This window comes from Melospiza georgiana, chromosome 26, assembly GCF_028018845.1.
Source record: "Melospiza georgiana isolate bMelGeo1 chromosome 26, bMelGeo1.pri, whole genome shotgun sequence".
Taxonomy (NCBI): Eukaryota; Metazoa; Chordata; class Aves; order Passeriformes; family Passerellidae; genus Melospiza; species Melospiza georgiana.
The window spans coordinates 7,100,675-7,117,469 of NC_080455.1; the positions used below are offsets into that span (position 1 = coordinate 7,100,675).

At 51.1% G+C, this 16,795-nt stretch overlaps 1 protein-coding gene across 7 annotated transcripts in view; it reads left to right on the forward strand.

Moving 5' to 3' along the window:
* The window catches only part of CRTC1 (CREB regulated transcription coactivator 1), a 43,570-nt gene extending 26,928 nt beyond the window's left edge, over positions 1–16,642 (forward strand). For 2 of the 7 annotated variants that reach the window (XM_058040740.1, XM_058040742.1), the window contains 6 exons: positions 805–941; positions 1,673–1,924; positions 4,224–4,325; positions 8,197–8,283; positions 9,604–9,784; positions 11,436–16,642. In XM_058040740.1, the coding sequence (XP_057896723.1) occupies positions 805–941; positions 1,673–1,924; positions 4,224–4,325; positions 8,197–8,283; positions 9,604–9,784; positions 11,436–11,647 (971 nt within the window). In that variant the 3' untranslated portion in view covers positions 11,648–16,642. The remainder of the gene's footprint in view (positions 1–804; positions 942–1,672; positions 1,925–4,223; positions 4,326–8,196; positions 8,284–9,603; positions 9,785–11,435) is intronic. The other 5 variants (XM_058040741.1, XM_058040743.1, XR_009115590.1 and 2 more) reach the window with 4 other exon arrangements.
* The last annotated feature ends 153 nt before the right edge of the window (positions 16,643–16,795 follow it).

The following is a 16,795-nucleotide window of genomic DNA, read 5'->3' on the forward strand; positions in this document are numbered from 1 at the left end:
TGGCAGCCCTGAGCCCGTGCCAGTGCCCGCGAGCTGCGGGCTCCTCTGAGTTCTCCTGCTCACGCTGTCTTGGCCTCAGATCCTCCCCTCATTTCCTCTGGGGTGAAGCAGAAAAGAGGGGAGGGTTCTAAACTCACAGATTTTTGGCTTGATCTGAACAAAATGATGATATCTGGGTTGTTTATCCTCACCCCGTGCCGGGCTGTGGCTCCTGGCACTGTGGTGGACATTTCCTGCCCTGCTGTGCCATTAAAAACGGGGCTCTTCCTGCATAACCAGTTCTGCTTCTGCTTTTTCCATTAAAGAGATGTTTGCTTTTACAGTACCTCAAGTGCCCTCTGATAAGGCTGGTTCCAGGATTTGTTATCTCACCCCCAGAGCCTGAGCCCACACAAACAGAGCAGAACCTGCATTTCCTGGGCTGCCCGAGTGCAGGTGTGCGAGCACAGTGCCCGCGGTGTCTGAGCTGCTGAGGCTGCTCTGCCTCTTCCAATTCCTCAGCCTGGCCACCAGCCCCACCTACTGTGCCTGGGCTTGAGCCAGGACAACCCACAGGGCTCTTCCTCTCATCCTGATGCTCCTCAGCCTGACAAAATTAATTACAAATCACCTAACGAGCTCCCGCGCCATCGGCCGAGGTGCCTCCGGTGCTGCTCGCTCGGGCCGCTCTTTGCTCTGGGTTTGGGGAATTCCTTTGGGTCCAGAGCTCAGCAGGGCCCTGCCGTGTCCCTGCCCTGTCCCTGCCGTGTCCCTGCCCTGTCCCTGCCCTGTCCCTGCTGTTCTGAGGGTGTTTTTTGTTCCCAGCAGGAATGACGACGACCCCGGCCCCGTCCCAGCACCGCCAGCCCAGCGTCAGCCCCCTGTCCCTGGGCACGGACTCACGGCGACCTCAGTCCCAGCAAATGTCCCCCACGCTGTCCCCACTGTCACCCATCACTCAGGTAGGAGCTCAGGGGCAAGCCAGGCTTCCCAGTCACATCTGTATTGGTTTAATTTGCCTAATCAAAGAGCCACAGGGACACTGGGAAGGAATTCCTGGCTGGGAGGGTGGGGGGAAATGGCTGTTCCATCCCTGGGAGTGCCCAAGGCCAGGTTGGACTGGGCTTGGAGCAGCCTGGCAGAGTAAAAATGTCCCTGCCTATGGGAGAGGATGGGCTCTAAGGTCCTTTCCAGCCCAAACCATGATTCCATGGACTTCATCTCTTGTTCTGTAATTTCTTCCTTTAAAGGTGTTTAATTGAGAGCCTTAAACAGGAGAGGTTTGTAGAGGGGACAGATATTACTTGCTCCTTTCTAGAGCCTTGATAAAAACCATCTCTTAGGCCACATTTTCTTGTCCCAAAGTAAACTGTGAAATTTGAAAGCCATTTCTCTAATTTATGACAGAAACTCAGTTAACTTTAAAAATCGATTTTATTGTGGCTCTGTGACTGCCCAGATGGGTGATTTCTGACCTTGAGATTCAATTGGTTTATACAGGATGGTTTGGCTTGGAGGGAACCTTAAACCTCATCCAATTCCCCCCTGCCAGGGCCAGCAACATCTCACAGCAGCTTCTTGACTCTCTGAACCTTTAGGTGCCATTTTTACCGCACCAACCAAGCCTGGCTGCACTTTGTTGGTGTGAAGAGCCATCCCTGCCAGGTGGCTGAGGCTGCTCCTTGTTTTGCAGGCCGTGGCCATGGACGCACTGTCCCTGGAGCAGCAGCTCCCCCCGTACCCCTTTTTCACCCAGACCAGCTCCCAGCAGCAGCAGCAGCCGGCAGTGGCCAGCTCCCTGCCCCAGACCCCCCCTCTGCTGCCGAGCTCGGGGCTGCAGAGGGGCCCCCAGCTGCCCCCCCTGTCTGTCACGGTACCCTCCAGCATCCCCCAGTCGCCCCCGGGCAGCCAGAGCCAGCCCTCCGTGGGCATCGACATCAACTCGGTGAGTCTGGCAGGGGCTGGCCCTGGCACGGGCTGGCATGGGCACTGTGGGTTGGGGATGGGCACTGTGAGCTGGGATGGGCACTGTGGGCTGGGATGGGCACTGTGGGCTGGCATGGGCACTGTGGGCTGGGCATGGCCACTGTTGGCTAGGGATGGGCACTGTGAGCTGGGATGGGCACTGTGAGCTGGCATGGGCACTGTGGGCTGGCATGGGCACTGTGGGCTGGGGATGGGCACTGTGGGCTGGCCCTGGCAGGGGCTGGCATGGGCACTGTGGGCTGGGATGGGCACTGTGAGCTGGCATGGGCACTGTGAGCTGGCATGGGCGCTGTGGGCTGGGGATGGGCACTGTGGGCTGGGATGGGCACTGTGGGCTGGGGATGGGCACTGTGGGCTGGGATGGGCACTGTGGGCTGGGGATGGGCACTGTGGGCTGGGATGGGCACTGTGGGCTGGCATGGGCACTGTGGGCTGGGAAATCTGCTTGGACAACCCCTGGGCATGAGGGTGTGAGGGAGGCTGAGGTAAACTTCAAATGGTTGTGGTTAAATGAACCTTTAAGTGTTTTCTAGAGGGAATTTTTGTGCCAGGTTTGATTAGACCCAGCTTAAATCCGTCAGCCTTTACTGAGGGATTTTCAGGGTGTTCAGTGTCCCCCAACACTTCAGGATACAGACTGGGGGAACTCCCAGAGCCTCAAGGGAGAGTCCAACCACAACAACCATTTCCCAATTAAATACCAGCTGGAAAATTTACTTTCCAAAAGTTGTCTAGAACCAGGTATTCTCTGCAGTATCACTACTTAGAGCCCTTTTATTTGGAGGAATTTTATTCCAAAATGGCACTTGTGGCTGCCTCCAGTGCCCTGAAGAATTGGAACAGGGATTTATGGACAGATCCATTTTCCTGCTTGTTCTGAGGTGGCCTGTTAGGAAATGTTCTGTATCAGCAGCTGAAAATCCCAGATCAGGAATCAGAGGCCAGGAAAGGAGGGAGGTCCCAGCTGCCTCAGCCCCTCCTGCCCTGGGGGTCCTGGGGGTCCCAGCCGGGGTGTCCTGGCAGTGCTGGAGGGACAGGAATGGCTCTGGCAGTGAAACAAATCCATCCTGCTGACCTGCACTCACCTGTGGGTGGAGGTTTCAGCAGCTGGTGCTCCTTGAGAGCAGCTGCTTCCCTTCCAGGCTGGGGACGGGAGCAGGGAAGGGCAGTCCAGCAGTGGAGAGGATCCCACCCCGCTCAAAACCTGTCCCTGTTTGATTCTAATCCTCATCTAGCACCAGTACAGACAATTCTGATCTCATCCTTTGCTTTCTGTGTTGCTTTCCTCATCCTAAACCTCTTTATGACCTGAACTTTTAGGCTGCTGTGTTTATCTTCTAAAGCAACTCAAGTAATTCCTAAATAAACAGATTTAAAGCCACTTTATCAAAAAGCCTTTGGAGCTGTCACAGCCTCGCTGGCAACTTCTGCACAGGTTTTGTAAAGCACAATTGAAATGTATTTGTAGTTTGCACAACCTTCTGACAGGTTGAAAGTGGCAATGCAGAGCAAAAAGAGACATTTTCTTGGGATTTACAGAATTTGGGGTCAAAAACTGGCAGTGCAGAGTTCTCCCACACTGCAAATCTGGTTAAATTCACTGGAGTGCAGGTTCTCCTCAGTCATCCCTTAATTTCTAATGGAAATAAAATAAGAAGAGCTGGGCTACTCTTCATGTTAATTAGTGCAGCATTATTTAAATCCCATTAATATTACTAATTTGTTCCCAGCCAGGGTTCTTTATGATGGGAATAAATCCTGGAAAATAACTTCTCAGGACAGCTGAGAAGAGTATAAAAACCCCAGCTAAAGGCTGCAGAGTGCAGTGTGAATTCCTGGGGGTGCCTGCTCCCTGTCCTGGGGTGCAGGGGAGTGTGGGGCTCAGGTTTATCAGCCAGGTGTTCTCACCTGCCCTGTGCTGATAACACAGCTGGAGGCAGGGCAGCACCCACTGGGCACACACGTGGGGCTGCCATGCTGCTGAAGCATGAATGACATCCCTTTTGAATTATTCCCAGCTTCCAAGACTTCTTTGCCCTAAATCCTTGGCTGCCCTGATTTTTTGAGTACATTTTGAAGCGAGCAGAAGTGAGACAGGCAGGAAATGCTCCCGGCTGTCCCAGAGCTCTCCCCAGTTTGGGGACCCCATTGCCACAGCCCTGCTTTCCCCCACAGAGCCGAGGAGGGTGGTTTCCCCAGCAGGTGTGGGTGTGTTCCAGGCTCCCCGGTGCAGAGTTTAACTGTGTGTTGTTCTGTAGGCCTCACTCCAGCAGTACCGCAGTAATGCTGGCTCCCCAGCCAACCAGTCTCCCACCTCTCCTGTCTCCAATCAAGGCTTCTCTCCTGGCAGCTCCCCTCAAGTAAGGGACTCTGTGCTTCCACAGGCCTTGCTTCTCGTGTGTGTTTGAGCTGGATCTCTCCATCACTGCCCCATAGTTGTCTCACCGTGGTCCGTGTGTGCCTCATGCATCACCGACGCCCTCCATCCCCACTCCCACAGGGCTTCAGGAGCTGCTGAGTTGCCTTTTGCAGTGAGCAGAGAGCCACAGGATCAGGCTGCTGGTGGAGCACTGGGGTGGTGTTTGTTTGGGGGACAGAACCTCCAGGTAGAGCCCTTTCAATGGCCAGGGTGCCAGGGCAGCTGATGGGAGGGCAGCAAAGGGGCAATTTCGCTGCCTCCTGCAGCAGGAAAACCCCTGGGCACTAAATATTAAATATTTACACTAAATATCCCAAACTGATTTAGATCAGGACCTTTTTTATGTGAGAACACACCCAGTGAGAGAAAACACTGGAGAAAATGCTCTTAAAATGAGCAGCTTGTGGCTGGCAGGGATTGGGTTCCCAGCACACTCCCTTGCATGCCAGCTGCTTCTCCTTGCTCTGCCTGTATCTCCTCACACATCCACATGGCCTGGATGGAAACCACAGCTTGGGGGAGTGTGTGATCCTCTGAAGGGGAGGTTTTTACCTGCCAGCAGCAAGAAATTAAACCCAGGCATAATTGGAGGGTGCCCCAGTGTAAGAAAGTGCATTTTCAGTGCCTGATGCTGCTGAAAGAGCCCCAGCTGGCTGCTCTGGACAATCCCACCTGGAGAAAAGAAGTGCAGGGAGTTCTTCCAGAGCATCACAAGAGTCTGAAAATCCATTTTCTGTTTCATCACTGAACGGTGAAGGCTGTAAGGAGGATCCTTTCTAAATAAGTGCTGCCCCTTCATGGTTGCCAGGCAGAAGCTCCAGGTCTCCTTCATTAGCCAGGTGATGGTAAGCTCAGCCCTGGATCCGAGTGGCAGGAATTGTCTGCATTTCCTTAACCCTGCCTCAAGTGCTTCTTAACCTCTCTCTCTGCCTGCTGCTGTGAGTTCTGTGTGCCTCCAGAAACCAGCACTGTCCCCTAGAGCAGAGCATGCTGCACACTCAGTTCTCACTGGACAGTGCATCCACATTTGGGGTTTATGTTGATTTGTTTTTCCCCCCCTTTGATTTCTCAATCACTCTGGCTTGGTTTTGTCCCCTCTGGTCAGTGCCAAGGACCAGAGCACACACTGGGCTGTGATTTTCCTGCTGGTTTTATCCTGTAAAAACTTCCTCAGGTTTTGCTCTGTTTGACAGGGACACCACGGCTCTTGAGTGAAGGCAGAGGATTTATTAATTCTTCTCTCTGTAGTTTTGGCCTCTTAAATGCCCCCAGAATTCTTTAGTTTTGCTAAATTAAAACTGAGGTTGATTCGGTGCCTCCAGGAATGCCCCAAAGCTGGTGGTGGTCACAGACATGAAATGTGGAGAGGAGGAAAACCAGTTTGGAGGGGAAATGGGGTTGGGTGTGGAGATGGAGCAGCTGCAGGCAGCAGAACCCCTCAGTCTGCCCAGAGTGAAGGCAGAGCATCCACTGTGGAGCACCTGGCACTGCTGAGTGCCTCCACGTGCTCCTCTTCCTCCCTGGTGCCAGAGGACATTCCCTGACCCACAAACCCTCTGTGGGCTTTGATTTGCGTCCCACAGGTTCCCCTCCACGCTCCCAGCTCTGCCCAGCCCCTGCTCCCCTGTCCCAGCCGTGTGTGTGTGTGTGTCCCCAGTGCTCCCAGTGCTCCCAGTGCTCCCAGTGCTCCCAGTGCCCGCGGGGACGGGAGAGCTGTGCCTGCCCCAGCTCTGTGTTTGCATGGCTTCCTCCCCGGTGCCTGGGCTCTGCTCCCCTGCTCTCGCCTCATCCTGTTCCAGTCACACACAAACACTCCTGCTCTAGTGCTTCTGACCTGGAGAACTGGTAGGTATGTGGAGATGTGGACATGGACATCCCAGCCAGGGACTGGGCTTGGTGTTTCCTCACAGTCACTCCATGGACCCCAGAGGGTGCTCTGGTGACTCTCCAGTGCCTCTGGAGATGGTGTTTGCACAGTGGCCTTCCTGCAGTTGTTGTAAATGTTCTGAAGTGTTGAAGGAATGACATTTCCAGTGGGGATTTTGGGTTTCCTTTGGGAATTTCTGTGCTTGCAGCTGTAGGAACCAGCACACGTCACAGGAGGAGCAAACCCAGGCTGGGCTGGGTGGGAGGCTCTGACCTGGACTTGCACAAGCACATCCTGCTCTCCTCCTGATTTCTTCTCATGTTCCCCAGAGGTTTTTGGGATGGAAACAGTGCTTGGTGAAGCACAAAGATTTTAGGGATTATCCTCATTTTGGGAATTGTCCTCTCATTCCCATTCTGTGGAATGTCACCACAGGAGTGAAAGGCACAAAATACCTCTATCCCCTTTGGAGCTTTCAAATGTCCTTTGGATTTTGGTGTTGGTTTTGCTTCCTGTCAAGTCTGTGCCATCCCAAAATTCACATTTTCTTTGGAAATGGTTATAAACCTTAGGTTGGACTGCATTTAGGTTGGTTAAAACCCCCAAATTTACTTTAAGTGGTGCTTTGCTTTTCTCCTGTCAGCATCTTAGCAGTGGCTCTTGTAGTGTTTGATCCCTCCTGGTGTTTGATCCCTTTGTCCTGGGATCCAGCAGCTCTGGAGTGTTGATAAATTGGTGATAAATTGGAAAAGTTTCCACCCTGGGATGTGACAGCCCTGGGGTCTGCCTGGAAGTGGGGAGGTTTTTGAGGAATACCTTTGTGCTTCTTTCCCCTCATGGAAGGGGCAATTCAGGTGATTTTTGAATTATTTTTTTATACAAGATGGGGTTTTTTTGAGGGTCTAAAATCCGTGCCTGTTCTGATTATTCCTAAACTTTTCCTGAATTTCCCATGCTTAAGTTTTTAAGGAGGCCATCCGTGGCCTTCTGCTTTTGCCATGTGGATAAACCAGCAACTGAATTTTGTTTTCCAAGACTGAGACAACCACTCCGTGGAAATTGTCTTTCAGAGATGTTCTCTTTGTCAGTTAATGGTTTTTATTTTCAGCTGGAACATCAGAATTTAGAATTTTAAATCGGGAGTAGTGGTGCTGATTTTATCTGGCATTTCTGATCAGGATTAAAACATGGACCTCAGATTCTTGGTCACCTTTAGAATAATTGATAAATGATGGAGAATAAGTGAGGGGCTGGACATTCCTGCTCCGTGAGGGTCCTGAGGGATCTTTGTGGTCCTGAGGGATTCCCTCCTGCTCCCTGTGGATCGTGTGGGATCCCCTGGGCCGTGAGGGCCCTGGGTGATTCGCGCCTGCTCCGTGCTGATTTCTCTGAATTCCCGGATTTCTTGGAATTCTCGGATTTCTCTGGAATTCCCAGATTTCCCTGAAGTCTCAGATTTCTTGGAATTCCCAGGTTTCTCAGCATTCCCGGTTTTTCTCAGCATTCCTGTTTTTCTCAGGATTCCCAGATTTCTCAGAATTCCAGTTTTTCCCGGCATACCCAGATTTCTCACAATCCCCAGGTTTCTCAGCATTCCCAGATTTCTCGGAATCCCCAGATTTTTCAGCATTCCCAGATTTCCCGGAATTCCCAGGTTTCTCAGCATCCCCAGATTTCTCAGAATCCCCAGATTTTCAGCATTCCCAGGTTTCTCAGCATCCCCGGGTTTCTCAGCATTCCCAGGTTTCTCAGCATCCCCAGATTTTCAGCATCCCCAGCTTTTCAGCATTCCCGTTTTTCTCAGAATCCCCAGGTTTCCAGCATCCCCAGGTTTTCAGCATTCCCGTTTTTCTCAGCATTCCCGTTTATTCCCGGCATTCCCGCTTTTCCCGGCGCGCCGGGGGCAGTGGGGGTTTTGCACCATGAAGCTCTGTTTTGTTTTCAGCATTCTTCCATGCTGGGCAGTGTTTTTGGGGACTCCTATTATGAGCAGCAGATGACAGCTAGGCAGGCTAATGCCCTCTCCCACCAGGTGAGCAAATTCATCTCGGGCCTCCTCGGCCCCTCCCGCCTCAAATTAACCCCAATTAACGCCTGGTTAATTTACGTCAGTCCCCCGTTTGTCCATGTAGAGTTCTCCTGCTTTTTGTTTGTTTCTTGTTTTGTTTGGTTTCCCTTCCTCCCCTCTCTTTGTCCTCCCCATCCCACGCAGGTGTTCTGCCAAAAAAATGGGAGATCAATTAAAAATATTTATAATAATGAGGCTTTTAGAATGGGAGATCAATTAAAAATATATATAATAATCAAGCTTTTAAAATGGGAGATCAACTAAAAAAAATATAATAATGAGGCTTTTTAAATGGGAGATCAATTTAAAAAATATATAATAATCAAGCTTTGAAAATGGGAGATCAATTAAAAAATAGATAATAATGAAGCTTTTAGAATGGGAGATCAATTAAAATTATATAATAATGAGGCTTTTAAAATGAGATATCAATTTAAAAATATATATAATAATGAGGCTTTGAAAATGAGAGGTCAATTAAAAAATAGATATTGAAGCTTTTAAAATGAGAGATCAAGTAAAAATATATATAATAATGGGAGATCAATTAAAATATATATAATAATCAAGCTTTTTAAATGGGGTATCAATTTGAAAAATGTATAATAATGAAGCTTTTAGAATGGGAAATTAATTAAATATATATAATAATAAAGCTTTTAAAGATTCAAATAATGCCAGGCAGCTTTGAAAAGGGAGAATAGTGAAACAAAAATGTTAAAGCAGTGAAAATCAGCTTGGGAAAAGGAATTCTGCTGGGCGAATTCATCCCTTAATTTCCCTCTCCACCTTCCAGCAGAGCATGGATGGATTAAATTATTGAATTTAATTCTGGGATTAAATTAATTAAATTATGGAATACTTAAACTGGGGTGTGTCCTGGAGGGAAATCTGCTGGGCAGAGACCTCAGGGAGAATTCAACTCTTTATTTCCCTTTCAGTCTTCCACCAGTGGATGGATTGAATTAATTAAATTATTAAATACTTAAACTGAGATGAGTCTTGGAGGGAATTCTGCTGGGCAGAGACCTCAGGATGAGCCTGAATTCCCTTCATTTCCCTTTTTTCCCCTCCCACCCTCCCTTTTCTCTGTCCCCCTCCCCAGTTTGGCTCGTACCCCCCTCCCAAATTGGGCAGGGTCTGTCCCGTGCAGCTCAGGGCCCAGGGCCCCGTTTGGAGCAAGGGAAGATGAATTTGTTTGCCTGTCTGTGTTGTCCTGGAGCCGTGTCCTTGTCCCCTGTCCGTGCCAGGCTGGCAGTTAACCCTCTGTGTGTCCCCCTGCAGCTGGAGCAGTTCAACATGATCGAGAACGCCATCAGCTCCAACAGCCTGTACAGCCCCTGCTCCACCCTCAACTACTCGCAGGCTGCCATGATGGGACTGACGGGCAGCCACGGCAGCCTGCAGGACTCGCAGCAGCTCAACTACTCCAGCCACAGCAACATCCCCAACATCATCCTGACAGGTACAAATCCTCCTGGGAGCTGCCCTGCTGTGGGCTCTGTGGGGTTTTATCCTCCCCAGCATCATCCTGACAGGTACAAATCCTCCTGGCAGCTGCCTGCTGGGGGTGCTCTGGGCTTTTATCCTCCCCAGCACCATCCTGACAGGTAAATCCACCCTGGGAGCTGCCCTGCTGTGGGTGCTGTGGGGTTTTATCCTCCCCAACATCATCCTGACTGGTAAATCCATCCTGGGAGCTGCCCTGATGTGGGTGCTCTGGGCTTTTATCCTCCCCAGCACCATCCTGACAGGTAAATTCACCCTGGGAGCTGCCCTGCTGTGGGCTCTGTGGGGTTTTATCCTCCCCAACATCATCCTGACTGGTAAATCCACCCTGGGAGCTGCCCTGGTGTGGGCTCTGTGGGGTTTTATCCTCCTGTTGTGGGGAGGAATGATGGATCTGACTCTGTGTGAAATGGGAGCCTTCTCCAGCCAGCTCTCATCAGCTCTTACAGGTTATTTCACACCCAAATAGCTCAGCTGCCTTACAAGGCATAAATTCAACAAAATAGCTTCTATTGCAGTATTAGAAACAAAAAGATTTTAATAAAAGGCAAAATAACAAACTTTTTACAGGGTCTCTGCAAATACCATATTGAGCAGCTCCTCGGGGCATGGCCCAACCCTGCCACAGCTCCAGGAGGTTTGGGCAGTGCTCAGGGACAGCCTGGGGCTTTGGGGTGTCTGTGCAGGGCCTGGGGCTGGGTCCATGATCCCGGGGGTCCCTCCAGCTCAGTTCATCATTCCGTGGTCCCAACCCAGGGGTTGTTGCTGTTGAAGGCTTTGTTTCACCTGGGCTGTGGTGCCAGTCCAGTGTGGCTGCTGACAGAAACAGGTAACTTCATCCTAGGGAAGTTGTGAGAACGCTCAGAGAAAGAATTAAAACAGTTTTTACCTCAATCTCTGCCCCTGGTGTTTGTGAATATGTGGAATGTTTGTACGTGGTGTTTATGGAAAGGTGTTTACAAGAAGGTGTTGCTCCTGCTTAGCCAAAGGTGTGAGAGGTGTTGTACAAGGACCAGTCAGGTTCTGAGTGAAGAGTCCTGTCTATAAATATGCAGAGTTCCTAATAAATCTCACTTCATGTCTTCTGAGCATTGGAGCCAATGTCTCCTTCCTTCAGCCATTGCTAACCCGAGTCCAGGTGTGTGTCCCAGTGCTCACCTGCACACAGGTAGAGCACCTAGAGCTCCAGTTTTGCTGTGGATTTGTCCTCCTGAATTCCCTGGGTCCTGTGCTAGAGTGAGGAAAAGCTGTGGGAGCCAAGCTCTGCCTGCTCAGCCCCAGCTGGCCAGCAGAGGGTTGGAGAGTCACATATGGTGGCCAATCTGGTCACAGTGGGATTTTGGAAACGATCCCTGCCCAGGGATTGCTGATGGAAACGGTGGAATTGAGGTTATTCCTCCTAAAGCTGAGGGAGAGAAAAGGCTCCAGTCACAGCAAACACGAATTTTGGGTTGTGTTTGGTGCCTTGGAGGTGCTGTGAGGAATCTGAAATCTGACGGAGGGTGGGTGTTTCTCAGCTGAGAGCTCCATAACCATTTCCAGGGTTTTGGGAGCTGTTTCCTGACGGCCACGCTGGTGTCTGAGCCCTGTGTGTTTTGTCCCTGCAGTGACAGGAGAATCCCCCCCCAGCTTATCAAAAGAACTGACCAGCTCCTTGGCAGGAGTGGGGGACGTCAGCTTCGACACGGATTCCCAGTTCCCTCTGGATGAACTCAAAATTGACCCTTTGACCCTGGATGGACTTCACATGCTCAACGACCCCGACATGGTCCTCACCGACCCCGCCACAGAGGACACGTTCCGCATGGACCGGCTGTGACCCGGGGAGCCGCCACATGGGGGCTTCACCCACCCTGGGGGCTTCATCCCAGCCTGGAGCCACCATCCCGGGGGCTGCATCCATCCTGGGGGCTTCATCCCAACCTGGAGCCACCATCTCGGGGCTTTATCCATACTGGGGGCTTCATCCAGCCCTGGAGCCACCATCCTGGGGCTTTATCCATCCTGGGGGCTTCATCCCAACCTGGAGCCACCATCCCGGGGCTTTATCCATCCTGGGGGCTCCCCCCTGGGGGCTGCATCCCAACCTGGGGGCTTCATCCCACCCCAGAGCCACCATCCTGGGGGCTGCATCCCACCCTGGAAGCTCCATCCCAGCCCAGGGTCCATCCTGGAGGCTCCATCCCACCCCTGGGTCTCCATCCCACCCGGGGGGCTCCATCCCACCCCGAGGGTCCATCCGCCCCAGGGTCCCCCCCAGCCCAGGGCCCATCCTGGAGGGAGCAGCTCTCCGTGTCCCTGTCCCATGGGTCCCCAGCTTGTTGTTCTGAGCTTGCCGCGCTGCCCAGCCCGTCCCAGCCGTGTCCCCCGAGCCGCTCGTTGCCGTCCAGCAGTCAGGATCGTCCGGTTTGTCCCGGTGGTTTATCCCGGTTTGTCCTGGTGGTTTATCCGGTTTATCCTGGTGGTTTATCCCGGTTTGTCCTGGTGGTTTATCCTGGTGGTTTTCCCAGTTTGTCCCGGTGGTTTATCCTGGTGGTTTTCCCAGTTTGTCCCGGTGGTTTTTCCCAGTTTGCCATTGGTTTTCCCAGTCTGTCCCAGTGGTTTATCCTGGTTTGCCATCGGCTCTGCCCTGCAGGGCCCCCTGCCCCGGTCCCTGTGCACCCCAAGGGGCTCTGGGCCGCGGAGCAGGGCCGGGGGTGCGGGGCTGGGGGGCCCTGCCCCCTTGGGAAGCCGATGCCCGCAGTGCCACCGTCCCGGGACTCTGCGGGTGGCACTGCCAGCCCTGCCCTGCCTGGCCCCAGGGGTGTCCCCCCCTCTCGTCCCTCCCTCCTGCCCCAGCAGTCGCGGAGCCGCCAGGCCCCAGGTCCACTTCAAACACTATTGGTTCCAAGCTTTCTATGGTTTTGTTTTGTTTTTGTTTTTTTTTTTTTAATATATATGTAATATATATCTATTTCTATATATGGCTACATATATAGAGAGCATTTCTGAGCACACACGAAAGTTCTATAATTCATTACTTGATTAGACAGAGGATCAGAACATCTTAAAGCAGCTAAAAAAAGATAGAGACTAACCTGCATAATCCTAATTTTTACTTTGTGAGAGATTCCTGGGCAACAGGAAGGGCATTTCCATAGCAATGCCAGGCTCGTAGAATCATGATTTTTTAATTTTTTATTCTTATTCATTACTTATTCTGTTACTTATTTATGATTTTTTTGGTTGTTGTTGTTGTCATTTCTTTTTTTTTTTAATTTTATTTAAATATTTGGATATTAGGAAAGTAGCTCAACTACATACAGCCAATGGAAGCACTCTACATAATATTTGTACAGTACTTTTTTTTTGTGGTTTTATTCCAGAAATATATTATATATATTATATATGTAGGTATTTTTAAACTAACTGGAATTTTAAACAGATGTTAAGCAGGAATAAGGAAGCCTAAGGCAAGTTTAGATATTTTCCTTTGGAATAGGCAAAATAGGGTGGTTGGAACTTAAAAATTCTTTCATTCACCCGGGGGAAAAAAAAAATCTCTTGCTCCACAATGACCAGGATTAAATCCTCCAAACTTCTGTTTAATTAAATGGAGAAATAATTATTTCCGATGGTCCTTGTGAATATTTTGTGCTGCAAATTAAAAAATAGAAAATCCCATCCAGATTCCCCAGGGTCGGAATTGGGGATTTCACTCTGGCTGAGGGAAGGTGATTCCCAGATTTGTGGGAACGAATGGAATTAGAGGGCACTGCTGGAACATCCTCATTCCGCTGGGGAAAGGCAGGAAATCATCAGGAATTAACAGGATTTGGAGTCATTAACTGATTAGCTAATGAACTGACCCCGAGGGAGGCGCCTGCAGCCTGGGCTGGGAGCAGCCCCGTGGATTCCATCCCTAAAATCCCCTCCCAGTTCCCGTTCCCATTCCCACCAGCTGGGGTTTGTTCACCCCTCCTGCCCCCCTGGATTTTCTCTCTGCCCCAGCCCAAGGAATTCCCAATCCCAGCCCCAAAGCTTCTCCTCTTTGGGAACAGCCTGGGCCGCTCTTAATGAGCTCCCCCGCAATTAATGAGAGTCCCCTGCAATTAACGACTCCTCTCTGCTCTCCTGAGTTCTCCTAATGAGTTATCCAAGTTTCTGTGTGCTTCCAGAAATCCTGGGCTGCCCTGCTGAGGTTCCTGCCTGCTCTGCTGGGTCAGGGTCAGGATCTCCCCAGCCCTGGGCGTCCCCTCACCTTCTGTGCCATTTGTTGACCATTTGCACTAAAAATGTGGAATTTTTTCTTGGCTTCCCTGTGTCTTTTTTATTTCTTTGTTGTTTTGTTTTCTTTTGTTTTGTTTTAATTTGATCCTTCTCCATGCCCTCCAGAGGTTTCCCTGCATCTCTTGGGAATGTTTTGGGATTTTTTGGCAGGGTTTGAGCTCGGTAGGACACGTTCACTCCTGGTGGCTGCTCCTTTCAGATCCCGTCCGCTTTTCCAGTTTAAGGAGGAGATAAAAGGCAGCTCAGACAGGAGGAAACCTGGAGAAAACCAGGAGGGATTTGGGCCCAGGTGCCTCAGAGCCCCTTGCTGAAGGTGCAGTGAGAGCTTTGTGCAGCTCCATGTGGGAATTGTGTTTGTCTCCTGCTGGAACGACTCCGTGCATGTGCAGTCCTTGTGTGTGCTGTGTTTGGAGCAGCAGAGTCACACAGGGGAGGAACCAGCAGAGCTGGGGTTCAGTCCTGCAGGATCTGGGGTTCAGTGCAGCAGAGCTGGGGTTCAGGAGCTGGGGTTCAGTCCTGCAGGATCTGGGGTTCCTCACGGGAGGGAGGCTCGGGCAGGGAACTGCAGCTGCAGCTCCTGCCCAGTTTTTTAACTCCGTGTGTAAATAAGAGCTCTTTGTTTCTTAGACTTGTAAGTAGACCTTGAAAATCGCCTTAATTTCAAACTAACACACCTTGGATGCAACTGTCGCAGTCAGGGAGCCTCCAGCTGGGAGAGACCCAGGTTTGGTCCCTGGGCAGAGGGCAGGAGCAGGGATGTCCCCGTGGGAGGGCTGGTGCACAGGACGGGCTCCAGCTGCTGTGGCCAGGGAGAAGCTGCCTCTCCTCCGACCCTGTGAGATCCAGGGGTTCCTTCCCCCAGGGACCCTTTCCTGTGGGAGCTGCCCCAGAGGATTCCCCTTTTCTCTCACTCCTTCAAATTCCAGTTTTGTGGCGTCAGGCTGATGTGGGAGCAAACCCAGAGAGAAGCGTGGAACGGATCCTAAGTGTTCCCAGAACAAATAATCCGCTTTTATTCCAAATGTGACAGCCCTGTGCTCATTCCAGTGTCTGGGGCTCCCTCCCCACAGGTGGGAGCAGAAAGGGAAAACCATCACTTAGGAAAAAACAAAAAAATCAAGGAGGAAATGGTGTTAATTGCTATAATTGCTGAGTTTGATTGCAGTGGTGGTGGAGCTGTCTGGTGTCTCCAGGGGTGACTGTCCCACCCTCCCTCCCGACCCCCCTCCCTCCGTGTTTTTCTATCTCCATAAGGAATTCCCCCCAATTCCCAAGCTAGACTGTTGCATTTGCCAATACAATGGGGAAGAGCAGGAATAAACCCTCGGTGCATCCAAAACTGTGATTCTTTCCCAGCGGCCAGCCCGGCCCTGGCGCTGGGGCTGGGGGAGGCTCCTGTCCCTGTACATAGACCCCGTCCCCCTGGGCATGCGTGACCCGGCGCGGCTCCCACGGCTTGTGCATGGCAGGGAGCGCTTGGCAGCCCCCCTGTGCCCCCACACGGCCCGGGCTGGCTCTGCCCCCGCCCCCGGGGCCGACTCCTCCTTTTCCAGAGGGGAAAACCTCCCCAGAAGGGCAGAACCGCCCGGGAGCCGTGGGCTGTTCCGCGGCCTCGGGGAGGGAACGTGGATTGTTTGGTGAATTTGTGTTAGGAGAGCTCATGGTGACCCTTCAGCTCAGAGGGAGGTTGGGTTTGATGTCCTGGAGGTCCTTTCCAACCCTGATTTGGTCGTTCCTTCCCAGCCTTGATCCCAGAATTCTTTCCCAACCTTAATTTGGTTTTCCTTCTCCCACCTTGATTCGGTCGTTCTTTTCCAACTCTAATTTGGTGATTCTTTTCCAAACTTGAGTCAGGTTCTTTTCCAAACTTGATTCAGGTTCCCTTCCAGCCTTAATCCAGTGATTCCTTTCCAACCCTGATTCAGTGGCTCTGTCCCATCCTCAATTCCACGATTCCAAGAGCAAAAGCTGCCCTGAGTTTATCTAAAAGCAGTTTACCTAAATTTTCCTCAAAAACGAACCCTTGGACCTAAAACCTCGGGTTTCTGCCAAAACAACAATTAAGGCTTGAGCTTAATTTGGTTAATTCCCTCAAGGAAAGAGCCTGGAAACCCCCTCTGGACAGGAGGGCAGCAGGAAGGCCCCTCCTCCCCCGCAGATCCCGACCTTGGCTGTTTTTTTCGGGAGAAACCCCAAAACCAGCGCGTTTATTCCTCGGAGCAACGGCCCCCCCGTCACTGTGATGGCAATGTGAAAGCGCAGGTAGCCTTTGTTACGTGTGTCTGTCCTTTTTAAAAAACAACCAGGAAAAAGAAAAAAAACCCAAAAAAACCTCCCTCCCTCTTAGAATTAAACTTTGTAGTGTTCCTGTTCTTTGTATTTTGAGTTGCATCTTATTTATACGGCGCAGTGTAGGCATGGATTGCATGTCGATTTTCTATGCGGGCACCACGACATTCTGACTGTGTATTATAAATCATTTTTACCTTTTTAAACAGGGAAAAAAAAAAACCAACAAAACAAAAAAAAAATAACAACACCACAACAGAATCATTGTGTGGAATTTCTATACTGCAGAGCCAAACACTACATGGAGTCCTCTCTTGGTTTGTGTTATTTATTTTCCGAGGCGGTTGGGGCGGGCGGGGGGCGGGCGGAGCCGTGTGTGCGTTGCCTTATGTGGGCTTGACCAATTTTA